Source organism: Brassica rapa, chromosome A05, assembly GCF_000309985.2.
Source record: "Brassica rapa cultivar Chiifu-401-42 chromosome A05, CAAS_Brap_v3.01, whole genome shotgun sequence".
Classification (NCBI taxonomy): Eukaryota; Viridiplantae; Streptophyta; class Magnoliopsida; order Brassicales; family Brassicaceae; genus Brassica; species Brassica rapa.
The window spans coordinates 21,175,030-21,194,977 of NC_024799.2; the positions used below are offsets into that span (position 1 = coordinate 21,175,030).

The 19,948-nt window shown below is 31.5% G+C and overlaps 3 protein-coding genes across 3 annotated transcripts; 2 read left to right on the forward strand and 1 right to left on the reverse strand.

Annotated features, from left to right (window-relative positions):
• The first annotated feature begins 10,850 nt into the window (after window positions 1–10,850).
• On the forward strand, window positions 10,851–12,920 carry LOC103869510 (proteasome assembly chaperone 2). Its single transcript, XM_009147594.3, has 7 exons — window positions 10,851–11,101; window positions 11,264–11,429; window positions 11,664–11,722; window positions 11,889–12,007; window positions 12,111–12,348; window positions 12,455–12,578; window positions 12,680–12,920. Exons 1-7 carry the CDS (start codon window positions 11,042–11,044, stop codon window positions 12,757–12,759), a joined length of 846 nt encoding a protein of 281 aa, XP_009145842.1. The 5' UTR covers window positions 10,851–11,041; the 3' UTR covers window positions 12,760–12,920.
• A 265-nt stretch (window positions 12,921–13,185) lies between these two features.
• On the forward strand, window positions 13,186–16,496 carry LOC103869511 (RING-H2 finger protein ATL65). Its single transcript, XM_009147595.3, has one exon. It carries the CDS (start codon window positions 14,237–14,239, stop codon window positions 15,560–15,562), a length of 1,326 nt encoding a protein of 441 aa, XP_009145843.1. The 5' UTR covers window positions 13,186–14,236; the 3' UTR covers window positions 15,563–16,496.
• On the reverse strand, window positions 16,289–19,878 carry LOC103869513 (protein TIC 62, chloroplastic). Its single transcript, XM_009147596.3, has 15 exons — window positions 19,617–19,878; window positions 19,383–19,506; window positions 19,226–19,298; window positions 19,119–19,155; window positions 18,847–19,023; window positions 18,661–18,742; window positions 18,508–18,580; window positions 18,311–18,421; window positions 18,072–18,224; window positions 17,791–17,978; window positions 17,436–17,669; window positions 17,127–17,315; window positions 16,924–17,052; window positions 16,707–16,832; window positions 16,289–16,616 (listed from the first exon to the last, which is right to left on the reverse strand). Exons 1-15 carry the CDS (start codon window positions 19,792–19,794, stop codon window positions 16,559–16,561), a joined length of 1,932 nt encoding a protein of 643 aa, XP_009145844.1. The 5' UTR covers window positions 19,795–19,878; the 3' UTR covers window positions 16,289–16,558.
• Between the last annotated feature and the right edge of the window lie 70 nt (window positions 19,879–19,948).

Sequence of the window (19,948 nt, forward strand, 5' to 3'; positions counted from 1 at the left end):
TTCAGAAGTTTGACTTTTTGGACGACTTACATTTCAGTCGTCTAGTGAAAATTAAAATAATAATATTTTTTTAAAAGTAGACGACTTACAGTTAAGTCGTCATAGGTTAGTTTTGCAATTGAAAAAAAAAACTTCAAGATTTAATTATGTACAGACGACTTATAATTCAGTCGTCCACGAGACGACTGAAATGTAAGTCGTCCAGAATTTACGAGGTTTGACCAGAATCTCGGAAAAAAATCCTGGACGACTTACAATTAAGTCGTCTGGTGGACGACTGAATTATAAGTCGCCTGTGTATAATTAAATCTTGAAGTTTTTTTTTCAATTGCAAAACTAACCTATGACTACTTAATTGTAAGTCGTTTACTTTAAAAAAAATATTATTATTTTAATTTTCGCCAGACGACTGAAATATAAGTCGTCTGGGGAAGTCAAACTTCTGAAATTATCCAGTCAAATACAAAACTAACCTATGACGACTGAAATGTAAGTCGTCTAGGTTCTTTGGATTTTTTTTTGAAACCAAACAATAGTAGACGACTTAACTTTCAGTCGTCTCAGGTTACAGATTTCAAAGTCAATTGCAAAAATAACATCTGCGTTGACCAGACGACTTCCAGGTAAGTCGTCTACAGCCAGACGACTGAAAGGTAAGTCGTCTACAGCAAGATGACTTCCCAAGTAAGTCGTCTGACGAACAGATCTGGAAAAAAACTCGATGTCATACCTTAAATTGGTGAGATAAGTTCCTTAGCATACATAAGGCTTCTCCAAGCACACAGAATCACAAACGGAAGTCACCCACCCATAATCGTTAGCTTCTATGACTCTATGAACCATAAAAATTTTAGAATCAAAATCTTGGGTTTTTTTAGCTCATTGTGGAGAGAAAGTGAGAGATATGTTGTGTTTAGTTCACAAGAATGGAAAAAAAAGAAGGGTAAATCGATTTTAGGAGCATTAAGAGCTTCAAATTGGTTGTTCATGGTGGTTGTGGTATTGATGACAATGGCAATCTTGTAATTACTTGAAGATGATGAGGGTGAGAGAGTAAAGATGCCATTTTCGAAAAAAAAAAAAAAATTGATGGCATTTTCGTAAATTATATGAACTTGTGGGGTGAATAGGGCAAAACCAATTTTCAAAAAAAAGGAGGTTAGTTTTGTGTTTGACTTTAAGTTGTAGGTCAATTTTGCAAAAATCCCATAAACATTTGTTGTTTTTATTTTTATTTTAAATCAGAAATTATTTTTATTTAAAAACATTATTCATATATTATATAATAGTTTAAGTTTGGAAGATTAATCTATATATATAAATTATGTGTATTTTTTAAAACATAATTTAAGATATTATATATTGAGCATATGAATAAAAGCTGAATTTCTTACCTTGAAAATCAGATATTTATATTTTTATCTTCATGTTATACTCACCAATCCATCATTGATATTTATAACTCAGTATGTTTTTTAAAAAACTTAGTTTTAAGTAATAAATGAATTTAATAAATTAAATTCATCACCTATAATGTTCTGTAAACTATATTTGAAAACTCTCTAAAATTATATTTTAAGCATAATATTATTATTATTTAATTTAAGTTATTTTAAACATAATATATGCTAAACCAACTTAAATTATATTTACAATAGGACCATCCTAAACCGGTTAGTAAACCAAAAACAATACTAAACCAACATGAACCAATACCTGATTCGGCGAGGAATGAAGTGTTTCGGGATAAACGCTTGAATGGTTATTAACTGAAATGGTTTGATCATGAAAGAGTTAGTATGAATATTAACAATAAAATTATACATTAGATTAATTTAAATTTGTAAGAATACCTTTGAGTCTATGAAAAGCAATTCAATTCTCATGAATAAGTTTGGTTTTGGAAGTTGCGGGTTTCCCAACAATGAATCCACCTAACAAAAAGTTTGTTGTTATAAAAAACTCTCATTCAAAGTCATTAAAGGTTTCTGGAACGGCAAGAGTTGATAGTGAAACCATTTTTTTGCTCGAGTGCTTTGAAATTTTCCTTAATAGTGTGAGGTTGATGTGGATGGAATAATGAGTTTTATAGGGACTTTCTTGATGTAAAACTATAAAAAAATTTTTTTTGTTTAATGTGGTATTTCCATTTTTATATAGTTTACTACCATTTTAAGATAGAAGTACATTTTAAGATAGATGCTTAAATCTTAATGTACTTTTTCCATTATTTAAAATGTTTATTTCCATTTCTTATATTTTTATTTACGTAATATCTATATTTTATATTTTTAAATAGATATTTAAATATTAATGTACTTTTTCCATTTTTTAAATTGTGTATTTACTTATATTATATATTTTACATTTTAAGATAGATGTTTAATGCTTGATGAACTTTTTCCACTTTTTAAAAAATTGTGTATTTACTTATTATTACATATATAATTCATATATTATATATTTACATTATTTACTTATTATTTATTTTCATGTATATGTATTTCCATTTCTTGTACTTTTAATTTACTTAATATCTCTATTTTACATTTTAAGATAGATGTTTAAATCTTATGTATGTTTTCCATTTTTTTAAATTGTATATTTCCATTTGTTATACTTTCTATTTACGTAATATCTATATTTTAAATTTTAATATATATTTTTAACTCTTAATGTAATTTCCCATTTTTTAAATTTGGTATTCACTTATATTATATATTTACTTATTATTTATTTTTCTTTATATTGTGTATTTCTATTTCTTATACTTTCTATTTACTAATAATTTTATATTTCAAGATTGATTTACATTTTAAGATAGATGTTTAAATACTAATGTATTTTTTCCATTTTTTTAAATTGTGTATTTCCTTTTCTTATACTTTCTATTTACTTAATATTTATATTTTACATTTTAAGATAGATGTTTAATATTTAATGTACTCTTTCCATTTTTTAAAAATTGTGCATTTACTTATTATTGTATATATAATTCGTATATTTATATATTTATAATATTTACTTATTATTTATTTTTCTATATATTGAGTATTTCTCTTTCTTATACTTTATATTTAGTTAATGTCTATATTTTATATTTTAAGATAGATGTTTAAATCTTTACGTATTTTTCCATTTTTAATGTAAAACGGCAATGTTTAATAGAAGAACTTGGACAAATAGTCAAATAGTTATATTTATGTTTTTTTTTCTTTTTTTTAATAAAATGGTAATGTTACATTATGAAGATAACCCGTTTTTTTAGTGAACAATGGTAATCTTACATATGTTTAATGTAGTTTTTCCATTTTTTTATGTTGTATGTTTACATATTATTGTTATTTTTAAATGTAAAATGGTAATTTTACATATGTTTATGCAGTATTTCCATTTTTTATGTTGTATGTTTACATATTATTTATTATTTTCGAAATTATATATAATTGTTTTTTTACAAAATAGTAATGTTACATTATGGAGATAAGCCGTCTTTTTTTTTAGTGAAAAATGGTAATCTTACATATGTTTAATGTAGTTTTTTTCATTTTTTATGTTGTATGTTTACATATTATTTTCTTAAAATAAAAATGTAAAATGGTAATCTTACATATGTTTAATGTAGTATTTCCATTTTTATGTTGTATGTTTTACATATATTTATTATTTTCAAAATTATATATAATGTTTTTATTTTTTTTTATAAAACGGTAATGTTACATTATGGAGATAAGCTGTCTTTTTTTTAAGTGAAAAATAGTAATCTTACATATGTTTAATGTAGTTTTTACATTTTTTTTATGCTGTATGTTTACATATTTTTTATAATTTTCGAAAATAAGTAATATTAAAATGTAAAACTATATTTTAATGCCATGTGTCATCTTTCGAGATTATATTTTATATTTACTTATTATTTATTTTTCTTTATATTGTGTATTTTTATTTCTTATACTTTCTATTTACTAATAATTTTATATTTTAAGATTGATTTACATTTTAAGATAGATGTTTAAATACTAATGTACTTTTTCCATTTTTTAAATTGTGTATTTCCTTTTCTTATACTTTCTATTTGCGTAATATCTATATTTTACATTTTAAGATAGATGTTTAAATCTTAATATACCTTTTCCATTGTTTTTAAGTTGTGTATTTCTTTTTCTTATATTTTCTATTTACTTAATATCTATATTTTACATTTTAAGATAGATGTTTAATATTTAATATACTCTTTCCATTTTTAAAAAATTGTGCATTTACTTATTATTGTATATATAATTCGTATATTTATATATTTATAATATTTAATTATTATTTATTTTTTTATATATTGAGTATTTCTCTCTTTTATACTTTATATTTAGTTAATGTCTATATTTTATATTTTAAGATAGATGTTTAAATCTTTACGTATTTTTCTATTTTTAATGTAAAACGGCAATGTTTAATACATGAACTTGGACAAATAGTCAAACATATTTATGTTTAATGTAGTATTTCCATTTTTATGTTGTATGTTTTACAGATATTTATTATTTTCGAAATTATATATAATATTTTTTGTTTTTTTATTATAAAACGGTAATGTTACATTATGGAGATAAGCCGTCTTTTTTTTAAGTGAAAAATAGTAATGTTACATATGTTTAATGTAGTTTTTCCATTTTTTAATGCTGTATGTTTACATATTTTTTACAATTTTCGAAAATAATTAATATTAAAATGTAAAACTATATTTTATGCCACGTGTCATCTTTCGGGAGAAATGTTTTCCGCTGATGTGGACGCCCTATGGAGCCTCAAAAGCTCCTTTTTATTAGTAGAGTTTATTTTTCTTTATATTGTGTATTTTTATTTCTTATACTTTCTATTTACTAATAATTTTATATTTTAAGTTTGATTTACATTTTAAGATAGATGTTTAAATACTAATGTACTTTTTCCATTTTTTTAAATTGTGTATTTTCTTTTCTTATACTTTCTATTTGCGTAATATCTATATTTTACATTTTAAGATAGATGTTTAAATCTTAATATACTTTTTCCATTGTTTTTAAGTTGTGTATTTCTTTTTCTTATATTTTCTATTTACTTAATATCTATATTTTACATTTTAAGATAGATGTTTAATATTTAATATACTCTTTTCATTTTAAAAAAATTGTGCATTTACTTATTATTGTATATATAATTCGTATATTTATATATTTATAATATTTACTTATTATTATTTTTTTATATATTGAGTATTTCTCTTTTTTATACTTTATATTTAGTTAATGTCTATATCCATGGGAATTGCCAAAAGCCAAAAATACAGAAAAAAACCGTGTCTTATACAATCTTCTTATACAATCTGTGTTGTGCACCTCCTAATAGCTCAAAGTTCGATTTCTCTTTAGGACATTATCTTAACATTTTACCAAAAAAAAAATTTATTTTGTCATAATTTTCAGCTAGATTAACAGTCTTGGATTTTAGTAGTAGACTAAATATCTTATAAATTTTTGTTTAGAATTTAAGGTAATGAATGGTGAAATGCGAAGTGCGTATTTTAAAGCGGTATTGTCAAAAACGCTCTTGAGTCACCAATCAACAAATTTTCAGAAAAGTGTGCGGTTTTTAAAAATGAACAAGCAAAAACGCGAATGTTAAATTTACGTACCTTTCGTAGTTGATAATTGATCAAAACCGCACTAACACCTTATTAAAATTTATTGATTTGAAAATGTAACACCATATTAAAATTTAATTCTAAATATTAGTTTTCTATGAATTATTACAAATTTTATTTAAAAAAATTGTTTTACGAGTTTGAATTCTCGAAATATATTAATGTGACTAAATTAAATTAGTTAATGTCATATTTTTATAATGTATTATATTATAGTTTTTTTGTTTTTGTTTTTACTATAAATCAAACATAAAATGATACAACCAATAAATTATTATTTATTTTTTATATATAAAAAGTTAATATCAAAATTTTTAAAAAGAATTAGGCTGTACTATTTAATTTTAAAACTAGTTACCCAAAAATACAGAAAATATGGCCTAGATTAAATATGGTAAGAAAACAATAATTGCATAATAGAAATTGGTTAGGCTTTTACCCGAGATGTTATTGTTTAGATTTATATATTTTTTTTGTTAGGAAATTATCATATATGCATAAATTTAGGATATTTGTTTAATTTTTAGTTAGTGGTTTGACATAGACGTTTTTATGGTAGATAAAAATATGATTTTATTTTAGTAGAGTAGATGAACCAAAAATACAATTGAAAAAGAAAATACAATTCAAGAAGAAGAGAAAGATATTGGGCGACCGAGAAAATGAAAGGAGCTTATCACGCAAGAAACCCTCATGCGGAAGAGACACATTCTTGAAGACATTCCGTTCACGGTACACTGGCAATACACAATGACCTGAAGAACGAGCTTCATGATTAGTTTATGAATATATGATTTAAACAACAAAGAAACTAGCAAATTTGAATGTTTGCCTTAGAGGATTATTGTTTCTATTAAATTTCTCGCAATTTGAATTTCCAGGCTGATCATCTTGTCAACAGAGCACGAGCCCGCAAATCTGTTTTCTCATATGTAAACGGAAAGCCCATCTAGAACAAGTGGACCGGACAGGAAGCCCACCTCCAGAGCAGCTTAGAGAGAGAGAGAGAGAGAGAGAGAGAATATCAAGACTTTTTTAATGAAATATCAAGACAAAATTCAATCACCTCTTTTTGAATTTATTCGAAAAATGAGAGATTTGATCATTCATCTAATATATCTTTTTTCTTCTTATTATTTTATCTAGCTATTATAATTGTAAGAATCAAAGATTTAAACTATTTATTATAAAATTTGTGGTTCATTATAATAAATCAAACAGTTATTACTTTATACATAGTTACATAGTTTATATATACTAGAATATTTTTTACCGGTATACTTAAATAACTAAACCTCAAAAGCGTAGATTAGTAGAATAAGTAATTTGTTTTGTTATTCTAAAATTTCTTTTTCCTAAAACTTTTTTAATGAAATATCATGACAAAATTCAATCACCTCTTTTTGATTTTGTTCGAAGAATGAGAGATTTGATCATTCGTCTAATATATATATTTTTCTCCCTAATACCCTATTTAGCTATTATAATTGTAAGAATCAAAGATTTAACTATTTATTATAAAATTTGTGGTTCATCATAATAAATCAAACAGTTATTACTTTATACATAGTTACATAGTTTACATATACTAGAATGGTAAAATATTATATATATTTTTTATCGGTATACTTAAATAACTAAACCTCAAAAGCGTAGGTTAATAAAATAAGTAATTTGTTTTGTTGTTCTAAAATTAGATGATTTTTAGACCGAAAACGATATTACTTATTATTATTTTTTAGTCAGTGCCAAGATTTGACTAGTACATTATATTGGTTTAGTATTGTTTTTGGTTTACTAACCGGTTTAGGATGGTCTTATTGTAAATATAATTTAAGTTGGTTTAGCATATATTATGTTTAAAATAACTTAAATTAAATAATAATAATATTATGATTAAAATATAATTTTAGAGAGTTTTCAAATATAGTTTACAGAACATTATAGGTGATGAATTTAATTTATTAAATTCGTTTATTACTTAAAACTAAGTTTTTTAAAAAACATATTGAGTTATAAATATCAATGATGGATTGGTGAGTATAACATGAAGACAAAAATATAAATATCTGATTTTCAAGATAAGAAATTCAGCTTTTATTCAGATACTCAATATATAATATTTTAAATTATTTTTTAAAAAATATACATAATTTATATATATAGATTAATCTTCCAAACTTAAACTATTATATTATATATGAATAATTGTTTTAAATAAAACTAATTTCTGATTTAAAATAAAAATAAAAACAACAAATTGTTATTTTCAAACAATGGATGTAATTTACATTATACTATCATTTAACAAGTATTAGATACATTTTGATATATCATTATTTTCTATTTCCAGAACACAATAAATTGTTAAACATCAATATCATCTACGTTAAGTATACGAACAACACAAATTCAAACATCACAAAAAATATTTACATAACCATTATAATACAATAATTTAATCAAAAAATACAATTAAAAAAATTAAAAAGAATAGTTATATACTTAATATTTGAAAATAAAAGATATTTTTGCTAAAATTGTACTTACCTGGCCAAGGAGATCGACTATCTTTTTACGGATCGATCGAATGTTGAGCATGTGGTTGATCCGAAAATACACTGCAGTTTAATAAAATCTCTAAAACATTTATTCCAACACTCAAAAGATAGTTTTGCTAAATATGATAACTAGATAGCCAATAAAATTACAAAAAAATATTTAAATAGTAAAAAATATGTTAATTTAACGTGTTAAAATTTAAAAATAAATTTTAATTATGACATGCATTTAACATTTATATAAATATATATCATAGCTTAAATATAAATAATTTAACAATTTAAATTAGAAAAAAATAAAAATCCCGGGCTACGCCCGGGTCAAAAAAATAATAATGTAGTATTTCCATTTTTATGTTGTATGTTTTACATATATTTATTATTTTCGAAATTATATATAATGTTTTTTGTTTTTTTTTTTATAAAACGGTAATGTTACATTATGGAGATAAGCCATCTTTTTTTAAGTGAAAAATAGTAATCTTACATATGTTTAATGTAGTTTTTCCATTTTTTTAATGCTGTATGTTTACATATTTTTTACAATTTTCGAAAATAATTAATATTAAAATGTAAAACTATATTTTATGCCACGTGTCATCTTTAAATCTTTACATATTTTTTTTATTTTTAATGTAAAACGACAATGTTTAATAGAAGAACTTGGACAAATGGTCAAACATATTTATGTTTAATGTAGTATTTCCATTTTTATGTTGTATGTTTTACATATATTTATTATTTTCGAAATTATATATAATGTTTTTTGTTTTTTTTTTATAAAACGGTAATGTTACATTATGGAGATAAGCCATATTTTTTTAAGTGAAAAATAGTAATCTTACATATGTTTAATGTAGTTTTTCCATTTTTTAATGCTGTATGTTTACATATTTTTTACAATTTTCGAAAATAATTAATATTAAAATGTAAAATTATATTTTATGCCACGTGTCATCTTTCGGAAAAAATTTTTTCCGCTGATGTGGACGCCCTATGGAGCCTCAAAAGCTCCCTTTTATTAGTAAGGATTTTTTTTTCTTCCACTTTTCTCTCCTTTTCTGTTATTTTTTTATTTTTAAATAGTTTAGGAACTTTGGTAACATCTCCCAGTTGGAGATGGCCTACGCGTCTTGGGAAAAAAAGAACTTAAAATCATAACGAAGCGAAAACACGACCATATCTTTTCTGAAAACTAAACGAAATCGAGATTTCGATGGAGACATCACACATCACATGAGAGACTATTGCAAGGACATGTGTAATTTACACAAGGAAAAACTCTATTAAATAAATGTTGGTTGTTGAGATTTTAGTTGAAGTTGTAAATTAGATTAATCAATGGATATATACAGGACTAAGATCGCAAGAGACAGTTTGGTTCATCATAATATATTCAGTGGATAAGATTTGATTCATCATAATATATCATATGGACTGTTTGGTCCACCACTCCTTGACGGGTGTCTTTCAACTCTTTTTTTTTTAGTTCCTTCATTTCTACAATAATCTTTCTTTCTTTAGTATCCACAGAAATTACTTAATTCTATATACGTGCATAATTATTTCATAAAATAAACATGTTTTCAGTCTTTTTGTTTGTTATTATTAGTTGATGTCAATAATTGTAACTACCTGACTAGGTGGATAATTTTCGTCAAAATCAAAACCATCATGATTTTCCTGCATATCAGAGAAGAGCAATAAGAACAGTTACAGAGTGTACACCATACCTAACAAACAACCAGCATCATAAAGTCTTTGCATGTCACTTAAGATGATTAATTCATTCATATGATATGGCTTACTGAGAATAAAACCCGACTAATAAATCACATCAAACAGATAAAAAGTTTTTCTATCATTTTATACTTTTTGGTAATAATCATCCATTATTTACATGTTTTTGGTGTTGGATATCTAACTATCTTTTCAGTGATCACACTTTATAACTCATAGTCTCATATGATTTAGCAATGGTTTCTTTTCTTTTCTTTTGCAACTCCTACAAACATATCAGTGTCATCTAAATTTAACTTAGATTATGATATAATGACACACAAACAAAATTTTAGAACATTGGTTGTGGGATTTGGTTGGTAATTACATGTGATAATTGAACGAATTTCACATAGTATATAAGCGTGAGCAAACAAACCTAGCTACTTTAATCGATCAAATTCATAATAACAATAGCATTTGACCAGGACTGGTTCCGAGCAAAGTCTAACGAAACATTGATTTTAGGTTCCCAAAATTTTGAAAAGAATTACATAGAGAAAATTCAATAAAAAATTTTAAGTCTCTAAATTTACCAAAAAAAAATTTTAGCTGAATTTTTTTTTAAAACGGCCTACCGTCCCCTAAATCTTAGGGCCGGGCCCTGCATTTGACTTACCAAAAAATACAAGGTTACTTGTGAAACCAAACCGATGTAGGTTAAAGTGAAAAGAAAAATAGTTTGTTACAAAAATAAGGTTAAAGTGTTAAAAGTTGAAAAGCCAAGTTTACAGATCTGAAATCAAATATAGCCAAGGTTACGTTAACTCTACACATTAGTTACGTCTTGCAGCTCGTAATTTTCATCAAGAGAGATATTTGGGCCTTAAGGACAACTCTTAGCCCATATTTTCAAAATTTATCGGCCCATTCAGTCTCTGGCTTGCTCTTCAAGCTCGGCGACCAAAGAAAAAGCGTGTTAATTACCGAAGCATTCAAGACAGCTTCTGTGTGAACTTGGTCTTGGTCTTGGTCTTGAGAGAAACTTGCAATACGGTTTCAAGTTTAGTTTCGTATCGATTTCATGGAGTTTGTAGTTGAAGAAGGAAAGCTAGTTCATGAAGAATGCTCGACTTTGATTCTAGTAAGCTTTTCTAATCGTTTTCGATTTCGATTTCGATTTCGATCTGTTTCTCCTTCTGTTTGTAAATAGTAAAAAAACTGCAGCTTTCTTGAGAAATTAAAAGCTTAGAGATTTGTAATTGAAGAACTGATTGGTTTGTCTTTTTTATCTTTCCAACCCCAGCCTGCATTGTCAATTGGGAACGTAGGGCAGCTGGCTGTTGATCTTCTAGTGTCATCTACGGCTGCAGAGAGAGTTGGTTATCTAGATGATCTCAATCTCCTTCCTTGTGTTGGCAATGACGCTTATGGCCCTCTTCCTTGTGGTGATATTGCTCTTCCTCTCGAGGGTAATCCTATCTGCTTCTTATACAATTATTTTTGCTTCCATGTAATGATGGGAGAGGTGTTACGGTCTTCTAACAAGGATCCATAAGACTTCGTGTCCATTTTGTTTAGTGGAGAAGCTATATAAAGAAACTAGTTTCTTTCTTTCTGCTTTATGTGCCACTGTACATCGTTGAATGTAGCCCTTCATCCTTGTGAGAACCTCAATTTTTCTTTTACCTTTGTGTGTGTTTCAGTTTATGAGTCATCTTCAACTGCTACTACTCTTGCTCAGCAAAGGTCTCCTGTTGCAAAGGTATTACATTTCCTTTTACCTTTCTGTGTGTGTTTCCTCTGAGATACATTCATTGCTTATTGTGTTGGGACTACGGAAGAGCCAGTTAGCTTGAGTTTTTTCAGTTAAAAAAATTCTGAATTTGGTGACACATTCTAAACTTATATACTGTTTGATATAAAAACAGGGAATGATGATTAAATTTGCGGAGAATATAGCAGAGTTTGCTGCTTCAAATGGAAAGAAAGATGTTATTGTGCTTGCTAGTTTAGACTTCCAGAGGCTGCACAACTTGGATTTGTCAAGGTAGTTAATTAACCTTCACTTGCACCTTTTTTTTGTCCTCCTTTCATTACCTAGAGCAAAGTGTTTACAAGTTAAGTTGTGTTCTCCGTGGAAATTGCTTTAGAGGCCCACAGGTGTATTATCTGTCTAACACTGAATCTGATGGAAGAGATGATCACTGTGAAAGGCTCGGGTTTGGAAGATTGGGCGAGTATGATCCAGAAGGAAGATGTTGGAAGTATCTTAGCTCTGTCTTTGACAAGAACAATAAAGAAGAGCTGTCTTTCCCTTCAGAAGATGAGCTTGAAGACATAGACTACTACCCAAGCTTGCCATTTGCTGCTCTTTTCTCAGCTTTTAAGGTATATTAATGCCTTGTACTCAACGATTTATCCGCATGCCAACTCATTATAGATGATTCTAAACACTTCGATGGTCTGCTGGGGGTTTATGTTGTTTGTTTGTTAGGCAAGAGGCTTGAAGGTGACATGCCTGCTATGTTACTGTTCTGAAGGAGACAACATTCCTGATGCATTCCTCCTAGCAGAGGCTGCATCTAAGCTTACGGGTTTAACTCCTGACAAGTTCCATGGTAAAAATAATATATCTCTCTTCTTTCAAGTGTAATTAACATCTCTGGACAAATGATTCGTGAGAACCGATCAAACTCACTATGATCATTCTTTTCTGCAGGGGAAGAAGGTGGGAAGTGGCGGATACCGTATTCGTGGAAGAGTATGTATGGAGCTCCTCCTGATATGTCCATGTTTTAAGACTGTTCTTGGAGCTCACAAAGTCAAGACAGAGGTTGTAGTAGTACAAGTGTGACATTTGAGATGGTTTTAATCTGAGAGAACCTCTTTTCTAGTTTCTTTCATCATCAAATCTGTATTACTGGATAGCAAGTATAATTACTTTACTAGAATGCCATATCCCTTGAAAGTCTATCAAGAATCATAGAATAGATGGAGCAAATCAAAGTTTGAATATTAGCTATAGTAATGAGAACTACTTTAGAGAAAAAGAAAGTAATGATCATCAATGCTCAATAGATAGATTTGCAAGCCTGTAACAGATATGTTGGTTGTTTAAAAGTGGAAGTCCTTTGGCTAGGCTAGCAGCCATAGCCATAGGGGGATGAGATGACTACAAGTTTCTAAACCATTAGGATAAATCACCAAACCAGACAATAATAATGTGAGAAATATCTCCGGGACTGAAAAGAAAGTAGTTGAGCAATAAATTGTGGAGTCATTGTGTTTTAAATGTATAGATAGGGCAAGCCAAGTACTTCTGACCAGCTTTTTAATGCACCTTTATTGCCTTCAGAAACAATACTATGAATTTACATATATTTTCATGCAAGTAATCCTTTGTTTTTTCTTTGGGTCACATGCAAGTAAGTAGCTCTGCATCTTGAAATAATCAAAGAAGTAATGAGTGGAGTGGGTACTTGGTCATATGGACTTAACTTATGTAACTTAACTTATGTAACATGTAACTTGGTTAGTTACTAGATTAGAATTATAGTCTCATATTTTAACTGAACCTGAAAATTTACATATGACGTAATTCTACATTGAATTAACATCCGTGGAATGTATTTACCCACCAAATAAGCATGTCATTGGTCAGTCAGAATCATAGGAACAATAGTCTTAGAAAATACAAAAATGAGTCTAGCCGTGTAGAAGAGAAAGCAAACAAATTGTAATAACAAAAACTTTCTACTTGGTTGGATTATCAGGCAGTATGAACAAATGGATAAAAGAAAAGATTGGAAGAACAATTTTCTAAAAAAAGTCATGAAAATCCACTTATAACAATAATAAAGTTCTCAGACCACTGTATCAGAGTGGGACACCACATCAAATCCACATTAAAATCAAACAACCGTAAAGAAGCACTATCTTCTTCTTCTTTTTTAATTCCCTCAAACGCCATATTGCTAGATTTTTGCTAATCTCTTCTTCCTAGTTAATCTAAGATATATCACAGTTAGGTTAACAATAGAATAATATCCTCAATTACCCAAATCTAGTACCTGCATACTATCTAATTCAGAACCAAAGTATCATTGATATAGAAATAATAATACTCCAGGATGGGATTGTTTCCAAGTTAGCAATTATTATGATTAATTATTGTTAATTTTGGATCGTCGTATGTGTCTGCATCAGATTATTAAAAAAAAAAACAGTGACGTGGCAATTAGTCTTCTGAACACCGTTTACTTTAGTCAACTCGGGCATGCTCATTTACGTTAAACCTTTCACTGAGAAACTCTGTTTCAGAGTCTTTCTTTGTTTTTTTACCAAAACAACCATGCGATTCGCGGCACCACCCCCGCGCTCCGGCGATATCTCACCTTCTCCTTCGCCAGCTGCTTCACCGTCTCTTTCACCGTATTCAGGAGTACCAGAGGAGATTCTTTCTCCTTCCTCTGATCCTCCTTTACAGTTTAGCCCCCCTTTGATCGCCATGGTGGTGGTTTTAGCCGCCGCTTTTCTTTTCGTGACCTACTCTCGCCTCATCTCCCGCCGATTCCTCTCGCCTCTCTTCCGCCGCTTCCGACGGTGGCGACATCGTCGGCGCCGTCTCCTCCACCTATCCTCTGCTTCAAACTCATCCTCCGATCTCCGATCCTTTTCCCCTTTCCCTTTCGACTCTTTTCACTACTCCTCCTACTCACCTTACGGACTAGACGAGTCAGTCATCAAAACGCTGCCTCTGTTTCTCTACTCCGCCGCCGCTTGCACCGGGAAGAGCCTTTCTCCTGCCACCGCGGTGGGGAAAACTCCCGCCGCCGTGGACTGCGCCGTTTGTTTGTTGGAGTTCGAGGAAGGAGATTACGTGCGGACGCTTCCGTTGTGCTTCCATGCTTTCCACCTTGAGTGCATCGACGAGTGGCTCCGATCTCACCCTAACTGTCCTCTCTGCCGCACTGCGATTCTCCGATCCGGCGTCGTTGCGACTACCTCGCCGTTCGTTCCCTTGATGGCTCCTAGAATCCGTCCAAGCCTCGATGAAGAGAGTGACGCGATCGTCATCCGCACCGAAACTCCGCCGCGGAGTAATAATAATTTAAACGCAACCGCGACGGTTACAGACGATCAGGAGATCACAGCGGCGGCGGTGGAAGATCAATCACCGGCAATTTCTAGATTCAGGGAGCTGAAGAGATCTTACTCGTTCGATTACGATAGGGAGGAATCAGCATCAGAGAGAGTGACGATGGAGCCAGCGACGGTTTCTCCGTGGAGATACCGGAGATCCACGTGGATCAAGCAGCGTCAATCTCCGTTCGGAAACCTGAAATCGAGAGTGTTCTCGTTACGTTACCACAGAAGTACGAAATCGCCGTTTTCGCGGCGGCGATCGGGAGTGTTCTTCCCGATATCGGAGCGGATTCCGGCGACGGGAAGCTCATCGTCGCGGCGGACGAAATCGATGACGAGTCCGAGGTTCTTTAGAACGGCACCGCACTCGTCGAGCCGGTTAAGATGCGGAGATCCAGAGGCGTTGTTATCGCCGGAGAGGTGGAGGAGGAGGGACACGTGTAGGGTAGATATGTAAGATGAAAATGGACGGTGGGGATGAAAGGAAGAAAAATTGAAGTGGAAGGAGGGAGCATTAATGGAATGTGGGGTTTGGCATTAAATGGAATTAAAATCGACGAAACATGCCAGACGGTGAAAGTATTGGAGCTGGTACGACGACGTTTTAACTGTTTTTTTTTTTTTTTTCTGTTTAGTTGTATAGTATTGTCCTTGGAGTTATCAAATGCATTAACTTCCAAATCTGCCGAAGTTATTATAGAAACGAAGTCAACAAAACCACACTAGATTTCGTTTCTATAATAACTTTCTTTTGTCGGTCGCGCTTATTGCTTTTTTTTCAATTACGGAATTTTATGTTTGCTAAACTTTTTGTTCATATTACTAATTTTATATTAAGCTGTCGATTAAATTTGACAATAAACAACTGATTATTTTGTTACACTATGGAGAATGATGTTCACATTTTATCAGGTGTGGATCTATTGCATCATTGTTGTCCTTAGAGGGTATATATAGCTGCCAAAAGTTTTTGATACATGTTATATTAGTCAAAAGACTCAAAAAATGTGATAATATCTTCGGATAAAAAGAAAATTTTTTATTATTGAATTTTTCAAATTACATTAGAATTACAAGAAAACAATACAAACCTTCAATTTTAACGATGATAAATTCGCATGTTTAGACCAAATAAAAATGACTAAATAACTAGCATAGAGAATGGAAGATGCAAAGCCTTGTATAATAGGAACATATTATAAGAAAACATGGACTCAGAATATATATATTATCAAGTTGTTTGAATGAGAATGGGTTATCGAATATGAGTATTTGAACAGAAGAAAAACGAAGAAGTCAGAAGGCAAGATGAATCTTGTATTACTCAGCTCACTGATTCATACCTGTAAAAATGAATTTCCCCATCTTTCTCTCATTTGTAAAAAAAAAAAGAAGCTGGAGCTAAAAAGAAGAAGAAGCTCCAGGGTTCAAGGGCAAATCATTTCACACATAACTAATGATTTATGACCGGAGATGGAAGAGGTGATGTTGGAGGCTTCATGTCCTCATACCTGCCAAACATTTTAGTCTCTCAGTTCACATAATAAGAAGTTAAATAACAAAGAACACACTTTCAAAATGCTTCTCTATCTCTTTCTCACATTGTGTAAGGTGACAATGGTCTTGGCTTTGGCTGATCAGCTGCACTTTCTTCTGGGGTAAGGGAAGTGTCTGTCACACTGTTAACAGTTTCTGTCTCTGGCACAGAAGCAGATTCAGTCGTGATCCTGCACAAACAACAAGCAAAAACCTGAGATTGTATAGATTCATTTCTTAAAACTAGACAGGCTTATCCAATTCTGGTTTCTAGATACTTACACACTACCATCAACCGTTTGCAGCACATCATTGCCTCCAGGCAACTCTGAGATTTCTTCTGCAGGTGCTGTTTTCTTGGGACCGGTTGATGCAGGAGTTGGTGAGGTTGGTGGTTTCAGGTCTGCGTAACTGCAAAAACACAGTGTAAGACTCTTAACAGACCACAGCCGAGCTATATATAGAGAAAGAGGAAAAGTTGTTACGCTGCATAAGGAGAAAGAGGTCTCATTTTTGGTATGGCTGGTGGTGCTTCTGCCTCCTCAGTGACAGTTGTTGCAACTGTTGAGCTTTCACCAGTATCAGAATCTGTTGGAATAGGCGCCAAAGTATCGCTCTTCTGGATACCAGAAGCTTTAGGAGTGGGTGATGAAGGTGGTTTTAGATTCTCATAGCTGCACCATAACATGGCCAGAGTAAACAAAGCATCAGGCTTTTAATTCATCATAATCAACATCATTTTAGTGACTCCTGAGTACAGGTAAAGCGGCAAAGATAATAAGTTTTTTTTTTACCTAGCATAAGGAGAAAGAGGCCTCTCTTTCTTTTCCTCAACCTGTTTCACTTCTTCTACTACTGGGACATTGACCTCAACAGGATTTTCTGGTGGTGGAGCTACATTGGCGGCCTCAACAGGAGCCTGAGTTGCCTCCACCTCCGGAACTGGAGTTGCATCCACCTCCTTAGCTTTGGTGGCACCAAGTGCTGTGGCCGGAATAGGAGATGTTGGAGGTTTCAAGTCTTCATAGCTAAATATATTCCCAAACCAGAAAAGGAACAAGAGACGTCAAAACAATCAGTCCCTTGTGTCAACAAGTCATTTTAGTAGCATATTGAACTTTATTGCCTCTGAGAAAAAAGTTGTCTTACGCAGCATAAGGAGACAACGGCCTAGGTTTCACTTCTTTTACTTGGGCAGGTGCTTCATCCTCCTTGGGAGCTGTTGGCTCTTTAGTGATAGGCTCAGCAGGAACTGGAGTTACCACTTTGGCTGCAACTGATTCTTGCTTGACAGGCTCAGCAGGAACTGGTGGAACCTCTTTCGCTGCAACTGATTCCTATCCACAATCGAAATGCAGAGAGATAAACATAAACATATTATCACAGAAGAGAGATGATCAAGAAGATTAGTAAATGAAAGGAGAATAAACCTTTGGTGGAGGCACATAAGGACGTTTTGAAGGAATCTTTTCAAAAAGCTTTTCAATAGGAGTTAATGGTGCAGTTGTTTCAGCAACTACTTCCACAATCTTAGAGCAAGAAAGCTGAGGGTTCTTAGCCATACAAGCAAGCAATTCTGCAACCTGAAGATCAATAACAAGGAAACAAATCAAAGCTTCTTCATAATGTGGTCATCTCTGTGTCACAGACAAAGGAAAAATAACAATACCTGGAGATTAGAGACCTGACCACCAAACAATGTATCATCTAGAGCAAGAGTGAGATTATGAGTCTCCTTGTATGCATCAGTTGGTCTCTCCATTCCTCCAGGCCTAACTATCTGATGAAAATAAGATGCAAAAGCAAAACTCTAAGGTGTGATACAATCCATAAAGAGAATGTGAAGCTTTTTGTGTGATCACTCACTGCGTAGTTGAGACCACTTGCAATCAAGGCTTCTTCAGCTTTTCTCTTCCAGCAAAGAACTCCCCAGAACAGACTTCAGAAACAATAAGTAATAATATTAGAAGAACATGCCATTAAATTCTATCTGACAAAAGAGAAACATTACAGACTTACTTGAGAATAGCAGCAGGGAATCCAAATTTGTTTGTCCCCAAGGATGTCACCAAGATGAAGTTATTAACTTTTGCAGATGTTGCTGTTCATAACACAAACAAAGAGACACGATGAAACAAGAAAGATAGTAAGAAAGGCCAATGAACAAACATCTTTGAGAGTGTATTGTTTTTTTGTTTGGCTTACCAGCATCAACAAGGTTTTTGGTGGCTAAGTAATCAATCCTGTAAGGGCCGGTGATATCGGATATTTCTTTCTCGCTAGCACCTATGCAGCATATAACCACAGATGCATTCCCCAGTGCAGGCTGTATTGAGTCTTTCTTCTCCAAGTCACATTCCACAACTTCAAGCTTTTCTACAGCTGGGCTAAAAAGACACAGACACTGCCTGTTACCTTTTCTTCTACCACAAACAAAAATTAATAGCAAATAATAAATCAAAACATTTTACTCTTACGTTGAGTTCCTTCATCTGTGTTCATATCCTTAACACTCTGCAAAAGTATTTAGTTGCAATAAGGATCACTCAAAGGATGACTATAGAGTGTTAAATATGAGTCATACCTGCACAAGACCTTTTGCTCTCTGAGCGCTTCGAACTCCAGCTCTTACTCGGAATCCGAGCTTCAGTAGCTCCCTAGATGAAAGATGACAATGATAACTAACCAGCATTGCTAAAAAAAATTCTTGAGAGTTAAGAAAAAAACAAGAAGAAACTAACCTTACAGTCCTAGAACCAACTTTACCGGTAGCACCAGCTACAAAGACAATGTCTTGTTCCTTGAATTCTGAGTTCGTGGGGCTTGCATCAGTTACGGCAGAGCTTGCCTTTATGGGACCTTTGTCTAAACAATGATAACGAAAGAAACCAATTAACAAAACTGTTCAAATGCAACTTGAAAAAATGAAATGCAGAGGACATACAGATCATTAGGTTAAAACTGTTGAACACTACCTGAAGCTCTGAGGCTAAGATCGAAGAAAGACCTTGACTTTCGAGAATCGGATTGATTCTTCAAACCTGAAAACCTGACAATCTGATTGCTCTTCCATCCTTGGAGGAGGAACCTTTTTCTGGGAAGAGAGGGTACTGTTGTTAGAGGCTGCCCTCGGAGAAAACTAGTTCCTTCCATTGCTAGAGAAGAAGCTGAGTTAGTGTTGTTTCTTGTACATTAATCGAAATTTGTTCTGATTGAATTTTATCTTCTGGGTGGACAGAGAGAGAGACGAGGAGGTGTGCCACTGCATCCTGATATGATGGGACCTACATAACATCATAACAGACCA